Source organism: Leptodactylus fuscus, chromosome 7 (genome assembly GCF_031893055.1).
Source record: "Leptodactylus fuscus isolate aLepFus1 chromosome 7, aLepFus1.hap2, whole genome shotgun sequence".
Lineage (NCBI taxonomy): Eukaryota > Metazoa > Chordata > Amphibia > Anura > Leptodactylidae > Leptodactylus > Leptodactylus fuscus.
Window position 1 is genome coordinate 111,398,240 of NC_134271.1, and position 21,455 is coordinate 111,419,694.

General features: G+C 44.3%; 1 protein-coding gene across 1 annotated transcript in view; it reads right to left on the minus strand.

Moving 5' to 3' along the window:
* Window positions 1-21,455, minus strand: part of SPTBN5 (spectrin beta, non-erythrocytic 5) — a 201,019-nt gene that overhangs the window by 163,495 nt on the left and 16,069 nt on the right. Inside the window, exons 10-16 of the mRNA XM_075282805.1 lie at window positions 8,409-8,539; window positions 6,424-6,666; window positions 5,254-5,541; window positions 4,370-4,604; window positions 3,840-3,979; window positions 1,369-1,468; window positions 790-960 (exon numbers count right to left, since the gene is read on the minus strand). Coding sequence (XP_075138906.1) covers window positions 790-960; window positions 1,369-1,468; window positions 3,840-3,979; window positions 4,370-4,604; window positions 5,254-5,541; window positions 6,424-6,666; window positions 8,409-8,539 — 1,308 coding nt within the window. The remainder of the gene's footprint in view (window positions 1-789; window positions 961-1,368; window positions 1,469-3,839; window positions 3,980-4,369; window positions 4,605-5,253; window positions 5,542-6,423; window positions 6,667-8,408; window positions 8,540-21,455) is intronic.

The following is a 21,455-nucleotide window of genomic DNA, read 5'->3' on the forward strand; positions in this document are numbered from 1 at the left end:
CTCACACTTTTTCAGCATGTGAGCTACTTTAAAAACTGACCAAGGCAAAAGATCTACTACCCCCTTCTTGTGGGCGGGGCGGGGGGAGCGTGAGAGCAGGAGACAGCGACGTTCTGTGGCCGCCCAGGGTTCCCCGGTGTCTGCTTGTTCACAGCGCAGGCTGAGAGTTATCTGTGGACACTGGTAGGCTGGGGCTGTGGCAGCCCCGCCTGCCAGTGTCCAGAGATGACTCTCAGCCTGCGCTGTGAACAAGCAGCATCCCGGCTCCCTCCATCCCTAAGAGCGGGGAGCGCGTCATACTCCCCGGAGCTGCTGCTGCCCGACCTGCAAGTGTCCGGAGTACTTGTTCACAGCTTAAGCTGAGAGACGACTCTCAGCCTGCACTGTGAACAAGCAGACACCGGGGATCCCTGGCTGCATCCCCCGATCGACCCATACGTCCTTTGCGATCGATCGGTAGATCGTGATCGACGTATTGGGCACCCCTGATCTAGAGGGAGTCAGAGTTAGCCAAAGAAATACCCCTTGTCACATCATGAGTAAAAGCTGCAACAGCAAAGCAGCCTGAACCAATGTTGTCTCAGACTAAGCAACAGAAAAAGGCTGTATACTCCCTCCTTTTTAATTTTAGAAAAAGAGAAAATTTGAATATGACTTGGAAAGTGTTATTCAATAGCATAATCTGAAATGCTGAATGTGAACTTCATGATGGTTGCTATATCTAGCATGAGTATATGACCGGCTTTAGGAGGGTATTATAATGGACAGAAAAATCTTTTATGTACAAACCTTTACTAAGTCTTCAAAGTGCACTTGGCTGGCATCCATCTCTCGCTCAGCTGCTTCATGCCACTTTAATTTACGCAGGATATTAGTCGGGTCCCGATATGACTCATCTAAGGCAATTTTATACTTCTCCTCCATCCACACCAAAAGTTCTGTGGCATCTCGATTGAATTCCTTTAAAAAAAAACATACAAAAGGGTAATTTAAAGGGGTTGTCCGCATTTTAAAAGCTGGAAGTTGATGGCCTGGCTGTAACCTCAATGTTTTCATGTTCCAGCCAAATATGCCCCTGTAGTTGTAACCTTGTTTACCTTCTCTTCTGGGCTTTTTCATTATACCTAATCTATGATTTTGTCATGTGATGCACAGCAAGCGGCCTTGTGTAGCACCTGCATTGTATGCCCTATGCCCTTATTAAATATCATCAAGCTAAATATGTGTCAAGCAAATATACTGAATATCAAGCTAAATACATATATAGTATATTCTCTTGAAATAAATGCTTATGCAGACTTGGAGGCTATAACTCATCTATTCAGAGTAGAAAGTTATGCTATTAGGAAAATCAGAGATCTATATTACCTGAAGTTTCAGTGAAGCCAGGAGTTGTTTTTGTCTTTCATCACTTTTTTGGTCCAAATTATCATATCTGTTCTGAGTGTCAGACACTCTCTGCTTTATCCTGCCAGACAAGAGTGATATTTTTTTATCTCAAGTATAGAGACCTCCAAGAAAGCCTGTCAGTGCTGGAAAAATTCAGCACCACATGGGCCCTACCCATCAACCAGAAGAAGACCAAAATCATGGTATTCCAGAAGAAGGGCCACAATAAAGCCTCCACCACCTCACAATTCACACTGAACGGCTCCACACTGGAGAAAACCAACAGCTACACCTACCTGGGGCTGGAGCTCAGCCAATCAGGAAGCTTCAAAGCAGCAATAGAAACCCTGAAAGCAAAAGCCTGCAGAACCTTCTACGCCATCAGAAGACAACTGTACCACCTCAAACCACCGGTGAGGGTCTGGATGAAGATATTTGACGCTGTCATCTCCCCGATCCTTCTCTATGGCAGTGAGGTTTGGGGCCCAGCCACCTACCCAGACCAGTCAAGGTGGGATTCCAGCCCAGCAGAGAACTTCCACCTGGAGTTCTGCAAATACCTGCTACATGTCCATCGCAACACCACCAACATAGCCTGCAGGGCAGAGCTAGGCAGACTCCCCCTATGGCTCACCATACAGAAGAGGGCGCTAGCTTTCCAGGCACACATCCAGGGGAGCAAGCCTGACTCCTACCACCACCAAGCATGGCTAAGCCACCTGAGCAAACCAGACATTCAACAACCAAACAGCAGCCAACCACCAAACCAAAAACTCCAACAGATGATAACCAAGGCCGAAATAAAGGCGACCACAGAGGCAAACAGAGAGCGGTACATTGAAGAATGGAGAAACGAAATAAATAACTCCAAGAAACTCACCGTGTACCAATCCCTACAAAGGGACTACACCATGGCCACCTACCTGGAGAGAATACGCCACCCCAAGCACAGACAGACCCTGAGCCGATACAGACTGAGCGCCCACAACCTAGAGATAGAGACGGGGCAATACAGACAGACGTACAAGCCACGGGAGAAGAGACTGTGCCAGCACTGTGACCAGGGGGCCCTAGAAGACGAGACCCACTTCCTGCTACACTGCACCAAATACTCAGCTATGAGGGCCGTCTACTACCAAAGACTCTCTGCCCACATCCCAGACTTCATATCTGCAGACGAGAAGAGGAAACTCTACATCCTACTGGGAGAAGAAGAGGCCACTGTGGAGATCGCTGCCCAATACGTGTCCAGCTGTCACCAAACAAGAGGAAGATGAGACTCCATGGACTGTTATATTTATCCCAAAACACCCGCCCCACCCCCACCCCCACCCCCACCTCCCCATATAGCAGTCACCAACGAAGAGGAAGATGAGACTCCATGGACTGTTATAACCGAACCCCCCCCCCATACCCACCACCCACCCAACCCAACTCCCCCCCCCACCCACCCACTTTACTAGCTTTGGCAATGCCAAATACCTATTCGGACGTGCCAATAAAGCATTTTTTGATTTGATTTGATTTATATCAGTAGCCTATAGAAAATGTATAACTACTCATGCATGTGGTTGAGCTGTCCTCTTTAGGCTGACAGCTATTCCTCCTGAACCTACAAACTATTCTAAACACACATTTACAGAACTTGGGTGTATGCATGGCTCTGAATGGTCCAGATTGGAGAAAGCTGCTGTCAAACACATTCGGCAGTAGCTTACTTACCCTCCTTAAAAAACAATGGGGCATGTAGAAATTCAACTGCCCAATCCTTTGTTTCTGGATTGGTAGTTGGGAGGCTCATATATGTATTAAATGGAAAGCAGCTTCTGCTGAAATTGGTAGGCTCAGTTGACATTTATCTAATGTTTACAGCCAGCTTCAACGGGACCTTTCATCAGCTCCATGGATTCCAGCACAGGTGACATTTATTCTCCAGGTCCCAACATTCCTAAGATATAATTGCTGATATTTCTAGTGTTTGATATGCTACTTAGAATCTATACTGTCAGCGTCAGGCAAGGAAGAACATTATTGAGAGGTGATTCAGAGGTGGTCAGTATCAGACCTCAATATCACACCCTTTGCCTGTTCCTGCTTGACTCTGCCCACCTGACAGTACAGAGTGTAAATAGCATATCAGGCACCAAAACTAACCAAGTGTATTGCTCGGGAATGGTGGGAGCTAGAGAAAAAATTTCAGCAATGCTAGCATCAGTGGAGTAGAGCCTATTAAATGATGCAAAGGACTTGGTAGGGGTAGTAAAAGGTCCACTTTAAGGCTGTGTTTACATGGGGACTTATCACCATTTAATGAACTCATATAGATCTGATATTATTAGTTTACCAGAACTGTACCTAAGAAGATGCACACATAAATAGTATATATAAATTGCAATAATACCATTATTCAGGTAACAACTGTATATTGTTTAAAAAGAAAAAATTCTTACAGGGCACTAGCAAAGTGATCCTTTGCCACTAAGGACTCTCCATTTGTTCGTAGACTGCTCACTCGAGTATTAAGAGCTGCCAAAACTTTCTCAAACTGCTTATGTCTGTTCAAAAGGCTCTGGACTGTATCTAGTTGGTCCTGAGATATAATGAAAAACAACACGGTGTGAATGTGGTGGCAACATGTATTAGTTTACAAGACAACAATAAATAACTTAATTATTTATTCATTTGTTGATAATACGTATTCCCATAATCCAACTCCTTTTGATCACCTTGATGAATGAACTAAAACAATACATGCTGAAAAGGAATACCTATAGGAAATGCAGATGCTGAAGTTGATTTGTCTCATATAAGGAGACTTTTAAGATAAGTGATGTATCTTAATTGTAAACTCACATGTTCAATGTACAATGTGTATACGTGGAATGAATGTATGTGTTTGTCAACCATGGAATCGGTAGTGCAGTATCATCTAATGATAGTCATCTTAGAATAAGAAAATTAGATTCTCAAGTAGGCTTACCCCAAGATCATTAACCCTCAGAAATGCTTCATGGCTGGAAATTGCTGCATTAATGCTATCAGCTTCTCGCAAAAATTGCTGCAGCTCCAAACCTTGCTCAAGTTTTTGTTTTCTTTTCACCCACAAATCGCTCAGCTCATTGTACTGTTGAGTAAGATTTTTTAAGGAATCTTGCACTTCAGGACTGTTGCCTGACTCATATACAGTTTTACCCATTTGCTGAAGTTCAATGATTCTGTGTGTAAGAAAAGAAATATTAGTTTATGTAATACAACACATCACATAGAATGCTATTATGTTTCACAAAAGATGGCAGTTCATAGGAGAGGATACACCGCAAGGACCTGGAAAGTCAGCAGAGTGCTTGACCCCTTTATTGTTTATGAGGACATAACCTCATACTTTGAATGTGGCTGTAATTTTTATTGTAGGTTAGTCCCATAAGCTTGAATTGGACTGTACAGTACAGCGAGCCAATTGTGTAAACAGTTAAGGGGCTTGTGCAATTCCTTTAAAGTGTAGCTAAACGTTTCAAACCTTTTTATTTAATAAATCGATAGTACAGGTGAGAATAGTAAACTTTGTAATATAATTTATTAAAGAAAAACCTTTTTTTCTCTTATTTCCTTCTGCCTTTTATCAGTCTTACTGAATAGATTTTTCACCAGCAGTCCTTACACACAGATAAACTTTGTCCATTCAAGTCTATGGAGAAGTAAGTTGGCAAGAGAACTGTCATCTGCAATTTCTCTGCTCTAGTTCTCATCTCCTCTCTCTTCTCTACAGACTTCGATGGGCTAAGCTTATCGATGTGTATTGGATTGTAGGAGTATAGATGTAACCTTTGTTACAATCAATAGTTAATAAATCACCCAGTTCCTTACCTGTCTTTCTGACCCTCAATCTCTTTAAGTAGGTACCGGTGGTCTCTAAGAAGCTGTTCTGCAGATGCTACATCAGTGCCCATATCTTCAGTTGTTAACTTGTCTTTTATGTCTTGGATCCAGAGCATCTGCCTATGGCTGTCCTGTAGGAAAATCTTTTGGTCTTTGGCCTTTTGGAGTTTGTCTTTTTTCACCTGAGCCTCCTGCTTCAGTTGTCCAAGAAGCATTTCCATTTCTTCAATCTGTTTTCTAATAACTAAACTCTCTTGTGGATTTGTGTGTCTCATGCTGAAAAAAACAACAAATAAATAAATGTAAATGAATAAAAAAAACATATGGGAAACTGCATTGTAAATATACATTTCACCTGTAATGGTGAACAATGCTTATGATCTCTACTTCCAAGTGCTGTGTTGGTCAGGGCTCAAGGCCTTAGCTAAAGGAGAGTTCAAAGTAAGGACCCTTCTTCACTAGTTATATAACCCCAACGAAGGTACATGAGAAAGTATTGTCTTAAAGAGACTTTTTGTTATGGACGATGTCTTTTTTCAGATGAGAAATGTTGTTTTAAATGGTACCTATTAACATTATTAGGCTGTCCATGTAGTGTCACACAGATGTGCCAGGGCTTCCACAGAGAAATAGGTGATCTTGCTTTTTGGAACTAGTTGCAATTCTAGTCAATTGTTTGACTTTCCATACAAGGGACACCCCTCTTATTAAAGGCTCTCATGGCTGTCTTATGCTTTAATGCAGCTCTACTGAGAAAGCGCAAAGTATCAGAGGAATCAGTGATGCTGTGAAATTGGGTCAGAATCTGTGGTCAGAACAGGGTCTGGGGTTTTTTTTTTGCATATTTTGCTACTTTGAACTATAAAGGAAGCACATATACTTCTCTCTTGTGCTTCCTCCACTCCTGCTTTTGGCACAAAACACTGCAGCAAAATATGTAACTTTTCATGCAACATGTGGCATCAGCCTTACGCAAACAGCCCCTTTAAATATAAGAATGGGAATTGGAAGCAAGGAAGCATTTTGTTTACTATTATTGTATTATACTATTGTTTACTATAAGATACTACATGCCCAGTGATTTGTGGATAAATTTAGGTTGTTTTCCATGACCACACAATAAATGTCCAGTATAGCCAGTTCTTTATCAGTACTTACGATTCTTCCATACTCTTTAGATAGGCTATTTTTCTCTCCAGCACATCAATATCTCTCTCATGTGCTTTCAATTGACGTTCTTCTGACTCCAGATTCCCAGAGGGCTCTGAGCGCTGCAGTTCTTTTCTCTTCTCTTGTATTAGGACTTCCATATTCTGACAGTTTTGGAGAAAAGTCTTCACATCAGCCAGACCAATGAGCTCGGCGCCTTTCTCTTCTTTTAGGAGTTCCAGGTGATTCCAGCTGAGAGAGAAATATTTAGAATTTTATTTTATCAAGACCACATCCATCAAGAAAACTATGCATAGTTATAGAGGCTTACAGATGGCCACTAATGGCCGTCATTGATTGTCACTGGGTGTAAAACCCTTAGAGAAGGGATGGATACAGATAGTTTACTTTGTATTTGATGTCTATGACTCATGCCTGCTCTCACTTCTGGAAAAAGTCTTTAGGATGAAGCCACACGTAGGCGAAAAAGTTGCATTTTATAGGACCTGTAAAGTGGATGGGATTCTGTCTAATTCCATCCACATATTGCAGAAAAATATCTGCAGCATGTCAATTATACCTGCAGAAATGCTGGCATTTTATATACAGGTATAATAAGGGTAGAAATGCGATGCTTTTCCGCTATGTTTTTTTCCTGTGTTTCTCTACATAGGGCCTTAGCCTTAAACTGGTAATTTGTTTGAGATCTTGGAGAGCTGGGGTCCTGAGTTCGAATCTGACTGTATTTTTGTGGGTTTCCTCCAGGTGCTCTAATTTCCTTCCATCCTCCAAAAACATACTGATAGGAAATTTAGATTGTGAACCCTATATGGGACAAAGACCAACAATGTCTGTAAAGTGCTGCAGAATATGCAAAATAAATAAATAAATAAATGGTTGAAAAGGCTTATTTAGAGCCTATTGGCAGAGTCTTTTCGTGGCACCAATGAGCACAACAGAAGACAACTATAAGCAGGTATCTATGGACAAAAGGTGTTAATATTTTTGGATGTTATTGGTCCTGTCATTGGAAAATTGTTCATACCAGAGGAGAGAATGATATCCCATTAATGAAAGCCAGACCTGGGTCACAGGATAGAGATAGAGCAGCAATTTGTGGTTTTAATTTACAGCTTCATTGTTCAAATTAACAATCTTCACAGACCAACCACAAATGACAAGTTGTGCAGAAAGTGGTTTTCTGGAATCCACAAAGTTTTGTTATCTTTACTCACTCAAAAGTGCTAGTTTTATAAACTGACATAACAAGACTTAAGCTAACCTGACCTGGTAAGGGTAAGTGTACACATAGTACAATCCACAGATTACTACCAATGGACTAAAAGATTTACTCCTAATAAAAATGTCATTATGAGCTTGGACAGGGCTAATTTTCTGCTCATATAGTGGACACCCTGTGCACAACCTTATTCAAAGCTGTGTTATTAGATTAGACATGGCATATGTATTATACATTCCCTTTCAGCAATAGTTAAAATTAATGCAAAGAAAAATGACAGAATGTGTTAAGATAGAGATTAATAACATGTCAAGAATTGGACTTTCATGGATTGCGGAAAACAATCTAATAAAGATGAGGATCCTTATTTGATGAAAAGGGATTGGAATCTATCTAAAATAAAACAAACAAACAAACAATCAATTTAAAAAATGCACAACTCCGTAGGGTTTCACCCGAGGGGCAGACACAGACAACTGGTAACCCCTGCACAGGAACAGTTATTGGCCCCTTGTTTCCAAATATTTTAACACAGAACCACTCCCCTTTAATCTAACAATTCACAAGTAATTGTTTATCATCAAGTTCATTTGCTTACATGCAATATTCTAGAATATAAAGCTGTTGTTAAAGTGATAGGACCTCCACAGGTAGCACCAATGGTATGTCCAACACTAAAGAAACTGCAACATGTGAAGTCATCATTAACCTAAGGCCTTCAGGTATCTGAGTAATAGAAATAAGGATATCCTACCTATTGCCAATCACCTTCAGGTGATCCAGAATCTCATTTTTCCTGTCAGGGGCAGTCTTGACTAATTCATTAGCCAGGTTGTTAATCTCATCTAGACGTGCCTTCCCAGCTGCAAGATCAGTCATGATGTTCTGGAACGAAACATATGTTACTTATTATACTATTAAAATAGTGATGAGCCAAAATCTGTTGGTACCTGTACATAGTAAACATGCAGGATGTGAGTCACCTTGATTTACCACCATTACCTACATTATGTAGTAAAATTGAACTGCAAATAAATTTAAAGAAAAATAAATTATGTGTAATAGCAATGCATGGTGCTGGTGAGGCTACATGTATAGCTTGTGACAATGTGACATTATTACTCTGATGCTAACAAAAGAAAATAAACTATAAAATGTAATGAGAAGAGGCCACCGTATAATAATTTGCTTTTCAGGATGTTAATAGTCCTGAGCAACTATGTAGTTTGGGTGGAGTCTTTACTAGTATACATTGGCATGATATACAAAAATAAATCTGACACGTAAAGATCATTTCAACATAATGTTGGCAAACCTATGCACAATTGTATCTCCGTTTAGAGCATACGATAAACTTATATAGATAACCCTGCCAATGCAATTTCAGATGTCTTACACAATGTTCTTTTGTAACCGGATAAAATAAAATAAATATCCTGGATTTGTCAGAGCAAAGCTCAGTATTACGCCTGGAGGAGAAGCCCTGAGAATTAAGATCCAATATTTAAATTGAAACCATATTTTTTGTAATTCACAAAAGAAAACATACAAAAAAAGCACACACGTAACAATAGATTGAGTAGCAAAACTATGTTACTTTACAGCTAAGCCATGCATGCTTCTTAGAATGGAAATATTTCTGCTTAACCTTGTGACTGAGGCCCTTTTTCACCACACTGACAAAGCTGAGAAATCCTGTGTGAACTGAACCTTCAAACCAGTCTATTTGCTCTTGAAAAAGGGCCTAGCTTTGGCCCAAAATGTGTTGTGTGACCTGTTTTATTCACCTCAATAAAGAGTTTTCTCTTGGAAATTTTGGCTTGCTCCTCAACTTCATCATCAGCGAGCGCAGATCTCCTGCCATGGACCTTCGGTCCTTGTTGTCTGTCTACTGTTCCTCCGGTGTACACGCTGAACGGCTGCCACTCTCACATGGGATTCATATTCACAAGTGCTATAGGGGGTTGTGATTTCTCACAGCCCTATCTGGTGAGAGGTCATCTGGTCGTTACAATACTCACTCACAACATTGCAGATTTGTACGGTTTAATACTACACTTAGTGCGCTCGGTGTCTCTCCTCTTTTGTTTTCAACATTTAGCAAGCAGAGTTGGTCGATGGTGGCGGCATACAGTTGACGAATTTGAGCAAGAGTTATGTTGTGAAAGTACGTTTTGTCATTCTTTATATCATCATCTATCCATTGCTCCTCAGTTCAGAGGCTATTGTGGGCAAGTATGCAAGCACTGTATATCCGAAGTGCTACCATATCCATATAGAGTTCTTTTTGTCAAATGTATGGAATATTCTTGGCTGGTAATATGAGCATGCCTTTACTTAAACTATACTGAAAAGAGAGAGACTTAAGACCCTTTGTATTAAAACTTTCAAGACTTCTTTCCCCTTAAGTGTACTGGGCTACAATTCTCTACCCCTTCTGTATGCCACCTACAAGAGGAGTTGCTTTGGAAAATATTGGCTGAGACACCCATTCAGAATGGAACACACTGAATTGGCTATCACATAGACCATATCCCCTAGTGTTTAACAGACCCAACACCTCTAGTCAGTATCAGATTGTACTGGCACTGTGCTATGCCATTTGTTGCCTTGAATGTGCTCCTGTACCATTCAACCTTCTAAACATATATCTGTAAAGTTGTTTTATTCTTATGTGCTGTGTGTGCAGTATATACTGAGTTAAGGTGGGATTTCCTCAGGATAATGAGCAGCAGAAATGGAAGGCCCTCTTGCAAAATGCTCCCAGCACAGTTTGGGTGAAGGTACTGGGCTATAGTGAGGTAAGAACTACAAGAAACCTTGCTTACAGAGGTTGGTACAAAGGAGTATTACACAAATAAAAGGCAATTGCCATTTCTTCTGGTAAAACTTTCAATACAAAATACAGAAAAACATGTTAAACATTATCTAAACTAATATGTTAAAACATCCTTTCTGTGAAAAATCAGTATAGTCTGAGCATCAATGGAAATCCTCTAAGGACCAAATTACTGGTTGATAGAGATGAGCGAACAGTGTTCTATCGAACTCATGTTCGATCGGATATTAGGCTGTTCGGCATGTTCGAATCGAATCGAACACCGCGTGGTAAAGTGCGCCATTACTCGATTCCCCTCCCACCTTCCCTGGCGCCTTTTTTGCTCCAATAACAGCGCAGGGTAGGTGGGACAGGAACTACGACACCGGTGACGTTGAGAAAAGTAGGCAAAACCCATTGGCTGCCGAAAACATGTGACCTCTAATTTAAAAGAACAGCGCTGCCCAGGTTCGCGTCATTCTGAGCTTGCAATTCACCGAGGACGGAGGTTTCCGTCCAGCTAGCTAGGGGTTAGATTCTGGGTAGGCAGGGACAGGCTAGGATAGGAAGGAGAAGACAACCAACAGCTCTTGTAAGAGCTAAATTCCAGGGAGAAGCTTGTCAGTGTAACGTGGCACTGACGGGCTCAATCGCCGCAACCCAGCTTTCCCAGGATCCTGAATGGAATACACTGTCAGTGTATTCCCGTATACCCGATATATACCCCCGATACCCGTTCCAACGGTGTGCCCCCCCACCTTCACCCCAGAAATACCCTGCAAGTCCCCTAGCAATAGAATTGGGGCTATATACACCCACTATTTTTGCTACTGCCATATAGTGCCATTGTCTGACTGGGAATTCAAAGAATATATTGGGGTTACGTGCACCCACAATTTTTACTACTGGTATACAGTGCCATTGTCTGACTGGGAATTCAAAGAATATATTGGGGTTATAAATACCCTCATTTCTTGCTACTGCCATATAGTGCCAGTTTCTGACTGGTAATTCAAAGAATATATTGGGGTTACGTGCACCCACAATTTTTACTACTGGTATACAGTGCCAGTTTCTGACTGGGAATTCAAAGAATATATTGGGGTTACGTGCACCCACAATTTTTACTACTGGTATACAGTGCCAGTTTCTGACTGGTAATTCAAAGAATATATTGGGGTTACGTGCACCCACAATTTTTACTACTGGTATACAGTGCCATTGTCTGACTGGGAATTCAAAGAATATATTGGGGTTATAAATACCCTCATTTCTTGCTACTGCCATATAGTGCCAGTTTCTGACTGGGAATTCAAAGAATATATTGGGGTTACGTGCACCCACAATTTTTACTACTGGTATACAGTGCCATTGTCTGACTGGGAATTCAAAGAATATATTGGGGTTATAAATACCCTCATTTCTTGCTACTGGTATATAGTGCCATTGTCTGACTGGGAATTCAAAGAATATATTGGGGTTACGTGCACCCACAATTTTTACTACTGGTATACAGTGCCAGTTTCTGACTGGGAATTCAAAGAATATATTGGGGTTATAAATACCCTCATTTCTTGCTACTGGTATATAGTGCCATTGTCTGACTGGGAATTCAAAGAATATATTGGGGTTACGTGCACCCACAATTTTTACTACTGGTATACAGTGCCAGTTTCTGACTGGGAATTCAAAGAATATATTGGGGTTACAAATACCCTCATTTCTTGCTACTGCCATATAGTGCCAGTTTCTGACTGGTAATTCAAAGAATATATTGGGGTTACGTGCACCCACAATTTTTACTACTGGTATACAGTGCCAGTTTCTGACTGGGAATTCAAAGAATATATTGGGGTTACAAATACCCTCATTTCTTGCTACTGCCATATAGTGCCAGTTTCTGACTGGTAATTCAAAGAATATATTGGGGTTACGTGCACCCACAATTTTTACTACTGGTATACAGTGCCAGTTTCTGACTGGGAATTCAAAGAATATATTGGGGTTACAAATACCCTCATTTCTTGCTACTGCCATATAGTGCCAGTTTCTGACTGGTAATTCAAAGAATATATTGGGGTTACGTGCACCCACAATTTTTACTACTGGTATACAGTGCCATTGTCTGACTGGGAATTCAAAGAATATATTGGGGTTATAAATACCTTCATTTCTTGCTACTGCCATATAGTGCCAGTTTCTGACTGGGAATTCAAAGAATATATTGGGGTTACGTGCACCCACAATTTTTACTACTGGTATACAGTGCCATTGTCTGACTGGGAATTCAAAGAATATATTGGGGTTATAAATACCCTCATTTCTTGCTACTGGTATATAGTGCCATTGTCTGACTGGGAATTCAAAGAATATATTGGGGTTACGTGCACCCACAATTTTTACTACTGGTATACAGTGCCAGTTTCTGACTGGGAATTCAAAGAATATATTGGGGTTACAAATACCCTCATTTCTTGCTACTGCCATATAGTGCCAGTTTCTGACTGGTAATTCAAAGAATATATTGGGGTTACGTGCACCCACAATTTTTACTACTGGTATACAGTGCCATTGTCTGACTGGGAATTCAAAGAATATATTGGGGTTATAAATACCCTCATTTCTTGCTACTGCCATATAGTGCCAGTTTCTGACTGGGAATTCAAAGAATATATTGGGGTTATAAATACCCTCATTTCTTGCTACTGGTATATAGTGCCATTGTCTGACTGGGAATTCAAAGAATATATTGGGGTTACATGCACCCACAATTTTTACTACTGGTATACAGTGCCAGTTTCTGACTGGGAATTCAAAGAATATATTGGGGTTACAAATACCCTCATTTCTTGCTACTGCCATATAGTGCCAGTTTCTGACTGGTAATTCAAAGAATATATTGGGGTTACGTGCACCCACAATTTTTACTACTGGTATACAGTGCCATTGTCTGACTGGGAATTCAAAGAATATATTGGGGTTATAAATACCCTCATTTCTTGCTACTGCCATATAGTGCCTCTGCCTTTGCCACTGCCACTGCTGACTGTGCTGGCGATGCACTCCAGAGGACGAGCCAGGACACCACTTCATCTGCCTCCGCCACTTTGTTGACTTCTCCCTCATCCTTCCCTGTTCCTGTCTTATCTCCTTCTCCTGCACCATCAAAGGCACCATCAGGCGCTTCTTTACAACAACCCACCATCTCTCAGACATTGGAGCGGCGGCAGAAATACACTGCTAACCACCCACACGCGCAAGCCTTGAACGCCAACATCGCTAAACTGCTGGCCCAGGAGATGTTGGCGTTCCGGCTTGTTGAAACTCCCGCCTTCCTGGACCTGATGGCAACTGCGGCACCTCGCTATGCCGTCCCTAGCCGTCACTACTTCTCCCGGTGTGCCATCCCCGCCTTGCACCAGCACGTGTCACTCAACATCAGGCGGGCCCTTAGTTCCGCGCTTTGCACAAAGGTCCACTTGACCACCGACGCGTGGACAAGTGCATGCGGACAGGGACGCTACATTTCACTGACGGCACACTGGGTGAATGTAGTTGAGGCTGGGACTGCTTCCCAAACTGGCCCGGTGTACCTCGTCTCCCCGCCTAACATTCCTGGCAGGGACACGAGAAGAACACCCCACTCCTCCTCCTCCTCTACCGCCTCCTCCTCCGCCACCTCCTCCGCTGTTAGATTGACCCCAGCTACGAGTTGGAAACGTTGCAGCACTGGCGTTGGTAGACGTCAGCAGGCTGTGCTGAAGCTGATCAGCTTGGGGGACAGACAGCACACTGCCTCCGAGGTGAGGGATGCCCTCCTCGATGAGACGGCAATATGGTTTGAGCCGCTGCACCTGGGCCCAGGCATGGTCGTTTGTGATAACGGCCGGAACCTGGTAGCAGCTCTGGAGCTTGCCGGACTCCAACATGTTCCATGCCTGGCCCACGTCTTCAACCTAGTGGTGCAACGTTTCCTAAAGAGCTACCCCAATGTTCCAGAGCTACTGGTGAAAGTGCGGCGCATGTGCGCCCACTTTCGCAAGTCGACAGTAGCCGCTGCTAGCTTAAAATCTCTCCAGCAACGCCTGCATGTGCCACAACACCGGCTTTTGTGCGACGATCCCACACGCTGGAACTCAACGTTTCAGATGTTGAATAGAGTGGTTGAGCAGCAGAGACCTTTGATGGAATACCAGCTACAAAACCCTAGGGTGCCACAAAGTCAGCTGCCTCAGTTTCTCACCCATGAGTGGCCATGGATGAGAGACCTTTGTGACATCCTACGGGTGTTTGAGGAGTCCACAAGGAGGGTGAGCTCTGAGGATGCGATGGTGAGCCTTACAATCCCGCTCTTGTGTGTTCTGAGAGAATCCCTGATTGACATCAGGGATAACTCAGATCACACAGAGGAGTCAGGGATGGCATCCGATCCGTCACAGCTGGAGAGTAGGTCCACACATCTGTCCGCTTCATCGCGTTTAATGGAGGAGGAGGAGGAGGAGGAGGAGGAAGAAGAGTTGTCCGATGATGTGATGGTGATACAGGAGGCTTCCGGGCAACTTCGAATCGTCCCATTGTTGCAGCGCGGATGGGTAGACATGGAGGATGAGGAGGAAATGGAGATTGAACTTTCCGGTGGGGCCAGAGGAGTCATGCCAACTAACACTGTGGCAGACATGGCTGAGTTCATGTTGGGGTGCTTTACAACCGACAAGCGTATTGTCAAAATCATGGAGGACAACCAGTACTGGATCTTTGCTATCCTTGACCCCCGGTATAAAAACAACATCTCGTCTTTTATTCCGGTAGAGGGGAGGGCCAATCGCATCAATGCTTGCCACAGGCAATTGGTGCAGAATATGATGGAGATGTTTCCAGCATGTGACGTTGGCGGCAGGGAGGACAGTTCCTCCAGTAGGCGACCAAGTTCTCACCGGTCCACACAAACGAGGGGCACACTGTCTAAGGTCTGGGACACCTTGATGGCACCCCCTCGCCAAAGTGCCGACACAGAGGGTCCTAGTGTCACCAGGCGTGAGAAGTATAGGCGCATGTTGCGGGAATACCTTTCCGACCACAGCCCTGTCCTCTCCGACCCCTCTGCGCCCTACACGTATTGGGTGTCGAAGTTGGACCTGTGGCTTGAACTTGCCCTATATGCCTTGGAGGTGCTGTCCTGTCCTGCCGTCAGCGTCCTATCTGAGAGGGTGTTCAGTGCAGCCGGTGGCATCATCACTGACAAGCGCACCCGTCTGTCAGCTGAGAGTGCCGACCGGCTCACTTTGATAAAAATGAACCACCACTGGATAGAGCCTTCATTTTTGTGCCCACCTGTGTAAAGCACCCCAACATGAAACTCCATGTCTGTACTCAACCTCTCCAATTCCTCCGCATCCTCATACTCATCCACCATAAGCATTGCACAATTCTGCTAATACTAGGCTCCCTCCAACATGATTTCCCCCAACTCTGCTGGTTAGAGGCTCCCTCCACCCTGATTTCCACCAACTCTGCTGGTTAGAGGCTCCCTCCACCCTGCTTTCCCACAACTCTGCTGGTTAGAGGCTCCCTCCACCATGAATTTGCCCAAACTGGGCTGGTTAGAGGCTCCCTCCACCATGAATTGGTCCAAACTGGGGTTTTTAGGGGCTCCCTCCACCATGAATTTGCCAAAACTGGGCTGTTTAGAGGCTCCCTCCACCATGAATTGGTCCAAATTGGGGTTTTTAGAGGCTCCCTCCACCATGAATTTGCCCAAACTGGGCTGGTTAGAGGCTCCCTCCACCATGAATTGGTCCAAACTGGGCTGGTTAGAGGCTCCCTCCACCATGAATTGGTCCAAATTGGGGTTTTTAGAGGCTCCCTCCACCATGAATTGGTCCAAACTGGGCTGGTTAGAGGCTCCCTCCACCATGAATTGGTCCAAATTGGGGTTTTTAGAGGCTCCCTCCACCATGAATTGGTCCAAACTGGGCTGGTTAGAGGCTCCCTCCACCATGAATTGGTCCAAATTGGGGTTTTTAGAGGCTCCCTCCACCATGAATTGGTCCAAACTGGGCTGTTTAGAGGCTCCCTCCACCATGAATTGGTCCAAACTGGGGTTTTTAGAGGCTCCCTCCACCATGAATTTGCCCAAACTGGGCTGTTTAGAGGCTCCCTCCAGCATGAATTGGTCCAAACTGGGGTTTTTAGAGGCTCCCTCCACCATGAATTGGTCCAAACTGGGGTTTTTAGAGGCTCCCTCCACCATGAATTGGTCCAAACTGGGGTTTTTAGAGGCTCCCTCCACCATGAATTGGTCCAAACTGGGCTGGTTAGAGGCTCCCTCCACCATGAATTTGCCCAAACTGGGCTGTTTAGAGGCTCCCTCCACCATGAATTGGTCCAAACTGGGCTGGTTAGAGGCTCCCTCCACCATGAATTGGTCCAAACTGGGTTTTTTAGAGGCTCCCTCCACCATGAATTGGTCCAAACTGGGCTGGTTAGAGGCTCCCTCCACCATGAATTGGTCCAAACTGGGTTTTTTAGAGGCTCCCACCACCATGAATTGGTCCAAACTGGGGTTTTTAGAGGCTCCCTCCACCATGGATTTGCCCAAACTGGGCTGTTTAAAGGCTCCCTCCACCATGAATTGGTCCAAACTGGGTTTTTTAGAGGCTCCCTCCACCATGAATTGGTCCAAACTGGGGTTTTTAGAGGCTCCCTCCACCATGAATTGGTCCAAACTGGGGTTTTTAGAGGCTCCCTCCACCATGAATTTGCCCAAACTGGGCTGTTTAGAGGCTCCCTCCACCATGAATTGGTCCAAATTGGGGTTTTTAGAGGCTCCCTCCACCATGAATTTGCCCAAACTGGGCTGGTTAGAGGCTCCCTCCACCATGAATTGGTCCAAACTGGGCTGGTTAGAGGCTCCCTCCACCATGAATTGGTCCAAATTGGGGTTTTTAGAGGCTCCCTCCACCATGAATTGGTCCAAACTGGGCTGTTTAGAGGCTCCCTCCACCATGAATTGGTCCAAACTGGGGTTTTTAGAGGCTCCCTCCACCATGAATTGGTCCAAACTGGGCTGGTTAGAGGCTCCCTCCACCATGAATTGGTCCAAACTGGGTTTTTTAGAGGCTCCCTCCACCATGAATTGGTCCAAACTGGGGTTTTTAGAGGCTCCCTCCACCATGAATTTGCCCAAACTGGGCTGTTTAGAGGCTCCCTCCACCATGAATTGGTCCAAATTGGGGTTTTTAGAGGCTCCCTCCACCATGAATTTGCCCAAACTGGGCTGGTTAGAGGCTCCCTCCACCATGAATTGGTCCAAACTGGGCTGGTTAGAGGCTCCCTCCACCATGAATTGGTCCAAATTGGGGTTTTTAGAGGCTCCCTCCACCATGAATTGGTCCAAACTGGGCTGTTTAGAGGCTCCCTCCACCATGAATTGGTCCAAACTGGGGTTTTTAGAGGCTCCCTCCACCATGAATTGGTCCAAACTGGGCTGGTTAGAGGCTCCCTCCACCATGAATTGGTCCAAACTGGGTTTTTTAGAGGCTCCCTCCACCATGAATTGGTCCAAACTGGGGTTTTTAGAGGCTCCCTCCACCATGAATTTGCCCAAACTGGGCTGTTTAGAGGCTCCCTCCACCATGAATTGGTCCAAATTGGGGTTTTTAGAGGCTCCCTCCACCATGAATTTGCCCAAACTGGGCTGGTTAGAGGCTCCCTCCACCATGAATTGGTCCAAACTGGGCTGGTTAGAGGCTCCCTCCACCATGAATTGGTCCAAATTGGGGTTTTTAGAGGCTCCCTCCACCCTGCTTTCCCACAACTCTGCTGGTTAGAGGCTCCCTCCACCATGAATTGGTCCAAACTGGGCTGTTTAGAGGCTCCCTCCACCATGAATTGGTCCAAACTGGGTTTTTTAGAGGCTCCCTCCACCATGAATTGGTCCAAACTGGGGTTTTTAGAGGCTCCCTCCACCATGAATTGGTCCAAACTGGGGTTTTTAGAGGCTCCCTCCACCATGAATTTGCCCAAACTCTGCTGGTTAGAGGCTCAATCCACCCTGATTTTCAAAACAAATGTTGGTGCCAACCTCAACTTACTACAAGGGCCAAATTCACTGCTGGTGACAAGCTCTCCTCACTGCAAGTGCCAAATACACATGTTTCAAGGTGTTTTCCTACTGTCAGAGAGGTGGTATTGAGTGTGTAAAGTGTGTAGTTGTTAGGCTGTGATGTTGGGGTAATAGAGGGTCTTTGGTGTGTTAGATGCCCCCAGACATGCTTCCCCTGCTGTCCCAGTGTCATTCCAGAGGTGTTGGCATCATTTCCTGTGGTGTCATAGTGGACTTGGTGACCCTCCAGACACGGATTTGGGTTTCCCCCTTAACGAGTATATGTTCCCCATAGACTATAATGGGGTTCGAAACCCGTTCGAACACATGAACAGTGAGCGGCTGTTCGATTCGAATTTCGAACCTCGAACATTTTAGTGTTCACTCATCTCTACTGGTTGACAATTATGGACAGTCACAATAACATTAATAAATGATACAGCAACAAATGCTGTCCCTTTGCTTCACGGACGCCTACACTATGTGCCAGTCACTGCACTGCTTGGCCACATCCACCACTGAACACTTCAAACTTCTCACTTTTATCCACTGAGCTATCCACGGTACTGCACATCTCTACACCCCCTCCCTCAGTATACCACCCTATCTAGGCACTCCATCCTGCCAATCTTCTAAGACTAATACATTCTGTAATCTGAGACTTCCACACCTGTCTCCAAGACTTTTCTCGAGCTACACCAGTTCTCTAAATTGTGTTAGCCCAGTCAGAATAATACCAAAATATTGTCACGAACTGAACTCACTGGGTCTTGAACCCATGACTTCCTGACTATGTTCTGCGGCCTTAACCATTGCACTATTTGGAAACCTGTTTTGTTCTGTGCTTTACCTTGTCTGGTCTCTTCTGTTGGAGTAATTGGTTTATTAAGATCACCTGTTCTGTGGCCAATCACAGTTTAGCCCGTCCTATATGAACTCACAGCTCACTCCATCCTGTGCCTGATTATTCTGGCTGTCTGCTTCCTGTTGCCCTGAACCTCACCACTACTTTGCTGCTCTTGTGTACCGAACCTTGCTAACGCCTGACTACGATTGATCTGCTCCTCCTGTGTACCGAACTTTGCTAACGTCTGACTACGATTGATCTGCTCCTCCTGTGTACCGAACCTTGCTAACGCCTGACTACGATTGATCTGCTCCTCCTGTGTACCGAACCTTGCTAACGCCTGACTACGATTGATCTGCTCCTACCGTGTACCGAACCTTGCTAACGCCTGACTACGATTGATCTGCTCCTCCTGTGTACCGAACCTTGCTAACGCCTGACTACGATTGATCTGCTCCTCCTGTGTACCGAACCTTGCTAACGCCTGACTACGATTGATCTGCTCCTCCTGTGTACCGAACCCTGCTAACGTCTGACCACGGTTTCTTCTACTTCTGAGGTACTTATCCTTCATTTATTACTATTTAAGTACTGTACCATTTGCCCCACCAATTGGACTCCAAATCTGATAACTAGCATCGTTACATAATAATCAGGCCAAACATGGAGGCCGGAGGGGCGGAGTCTGCTTTGTCACAGCATGCCTTCCAGATCTCGGAATTGCATAACCTTGTGTATGGCCTTCAAGGACAATTAAATGAAATGAAAAGTCAAGTCACTGAATTACAACAACAAGTAAATGAATTGCGTGCAAATTCTGCTGCTGTCAGTGCCACTTCTCAAGTTTACCGGATTCCACTACCAGAAAAATTTGGTGGAAAGAGACACTTGTACCGAGGATTCCTTAATCATTGCCGGATGATTTTTTCTACGCATTCCTCACAGTTCCCTACTGATAGGTCCAAAGTTGTGTTCATCATTGCCCTGCTAATAGACGATGCACAAGCATGGGCATCACCTTTTTTAGAACAGGGTGATGAGATTTTGGACAATCTGAAGGACTTTCTTGCATCAATGGACTTAGTATTTGATGACCCCAATCGTTGTGCCACTGCTGAGGGGGTTCTGCGGGATCTTCGCCAGGGAAGACGCTCTGTTGCGGAATATGCTGCAGAGTTTCGGCACTGGGCTTCTGATGTTTCCTGGAACACCTCCGCACTAAAATGGCGGTTCTATGGAGGACTTTCTGAATCTGTTAAAGATGAACTTGTTAAAGTAGATCTTCCAGCTGACTTTGAGGAGTATATACGGTTATGCATCCGTATTGACCAAAGACTCCTGGAAAGGAAGCGAGAAAGACGAGGCTATTATGATGCAGGCACCTTCTCTCATTTACCTGAGGGACGGTTTCTCCCAAAGATGCAGACACCTTCTCAAACAGGTTCGGCCCCAGAACCTATGCAAGTAGATGCCATCCGGGGACCAATTTCAACTGCTGAAAAACGTCGCCGCCTTGCTGAAAGATTATGCCTTTATTGTGGACAACCTGGACATTATGTTCTTGACTGCCCTAAGAAACCTCAACGGGCAGTTGCGGCAACTGAGATTCGACCAAATTTGGAATCTTGTCCCCACTGTGCTTCTCTTAGTCTGGTGACACAGCCTCTGTTTTCCACCACATCTTGTCCTGACAATATGACCTCTAACCGACCTCATTTCACCTTACCAGTTCAGCTCTCATATGGTTCCTACAAGTTGTCCACTACAGCAATGTTGGATTCCGGTGCAGCTGGAAATTTTATGGACATTAAGTTTGCATTTGATAATCATATTGAGCACAGTGCAAGATCTTCACCAGTTGAATTAGTAACTGTTGATGGGTCACCTTTAAATTCTGGTCCGGTTACTCATGAAACTACTGAACTGGAAGTATTGATTGATCCCGGTCATCAGGAGAGGATTTGTTTTCAGTTAATCTCTTCACCAAAATTTCCAGTAATTTTGGGCATACCATGGCTTAGCATCCACAATC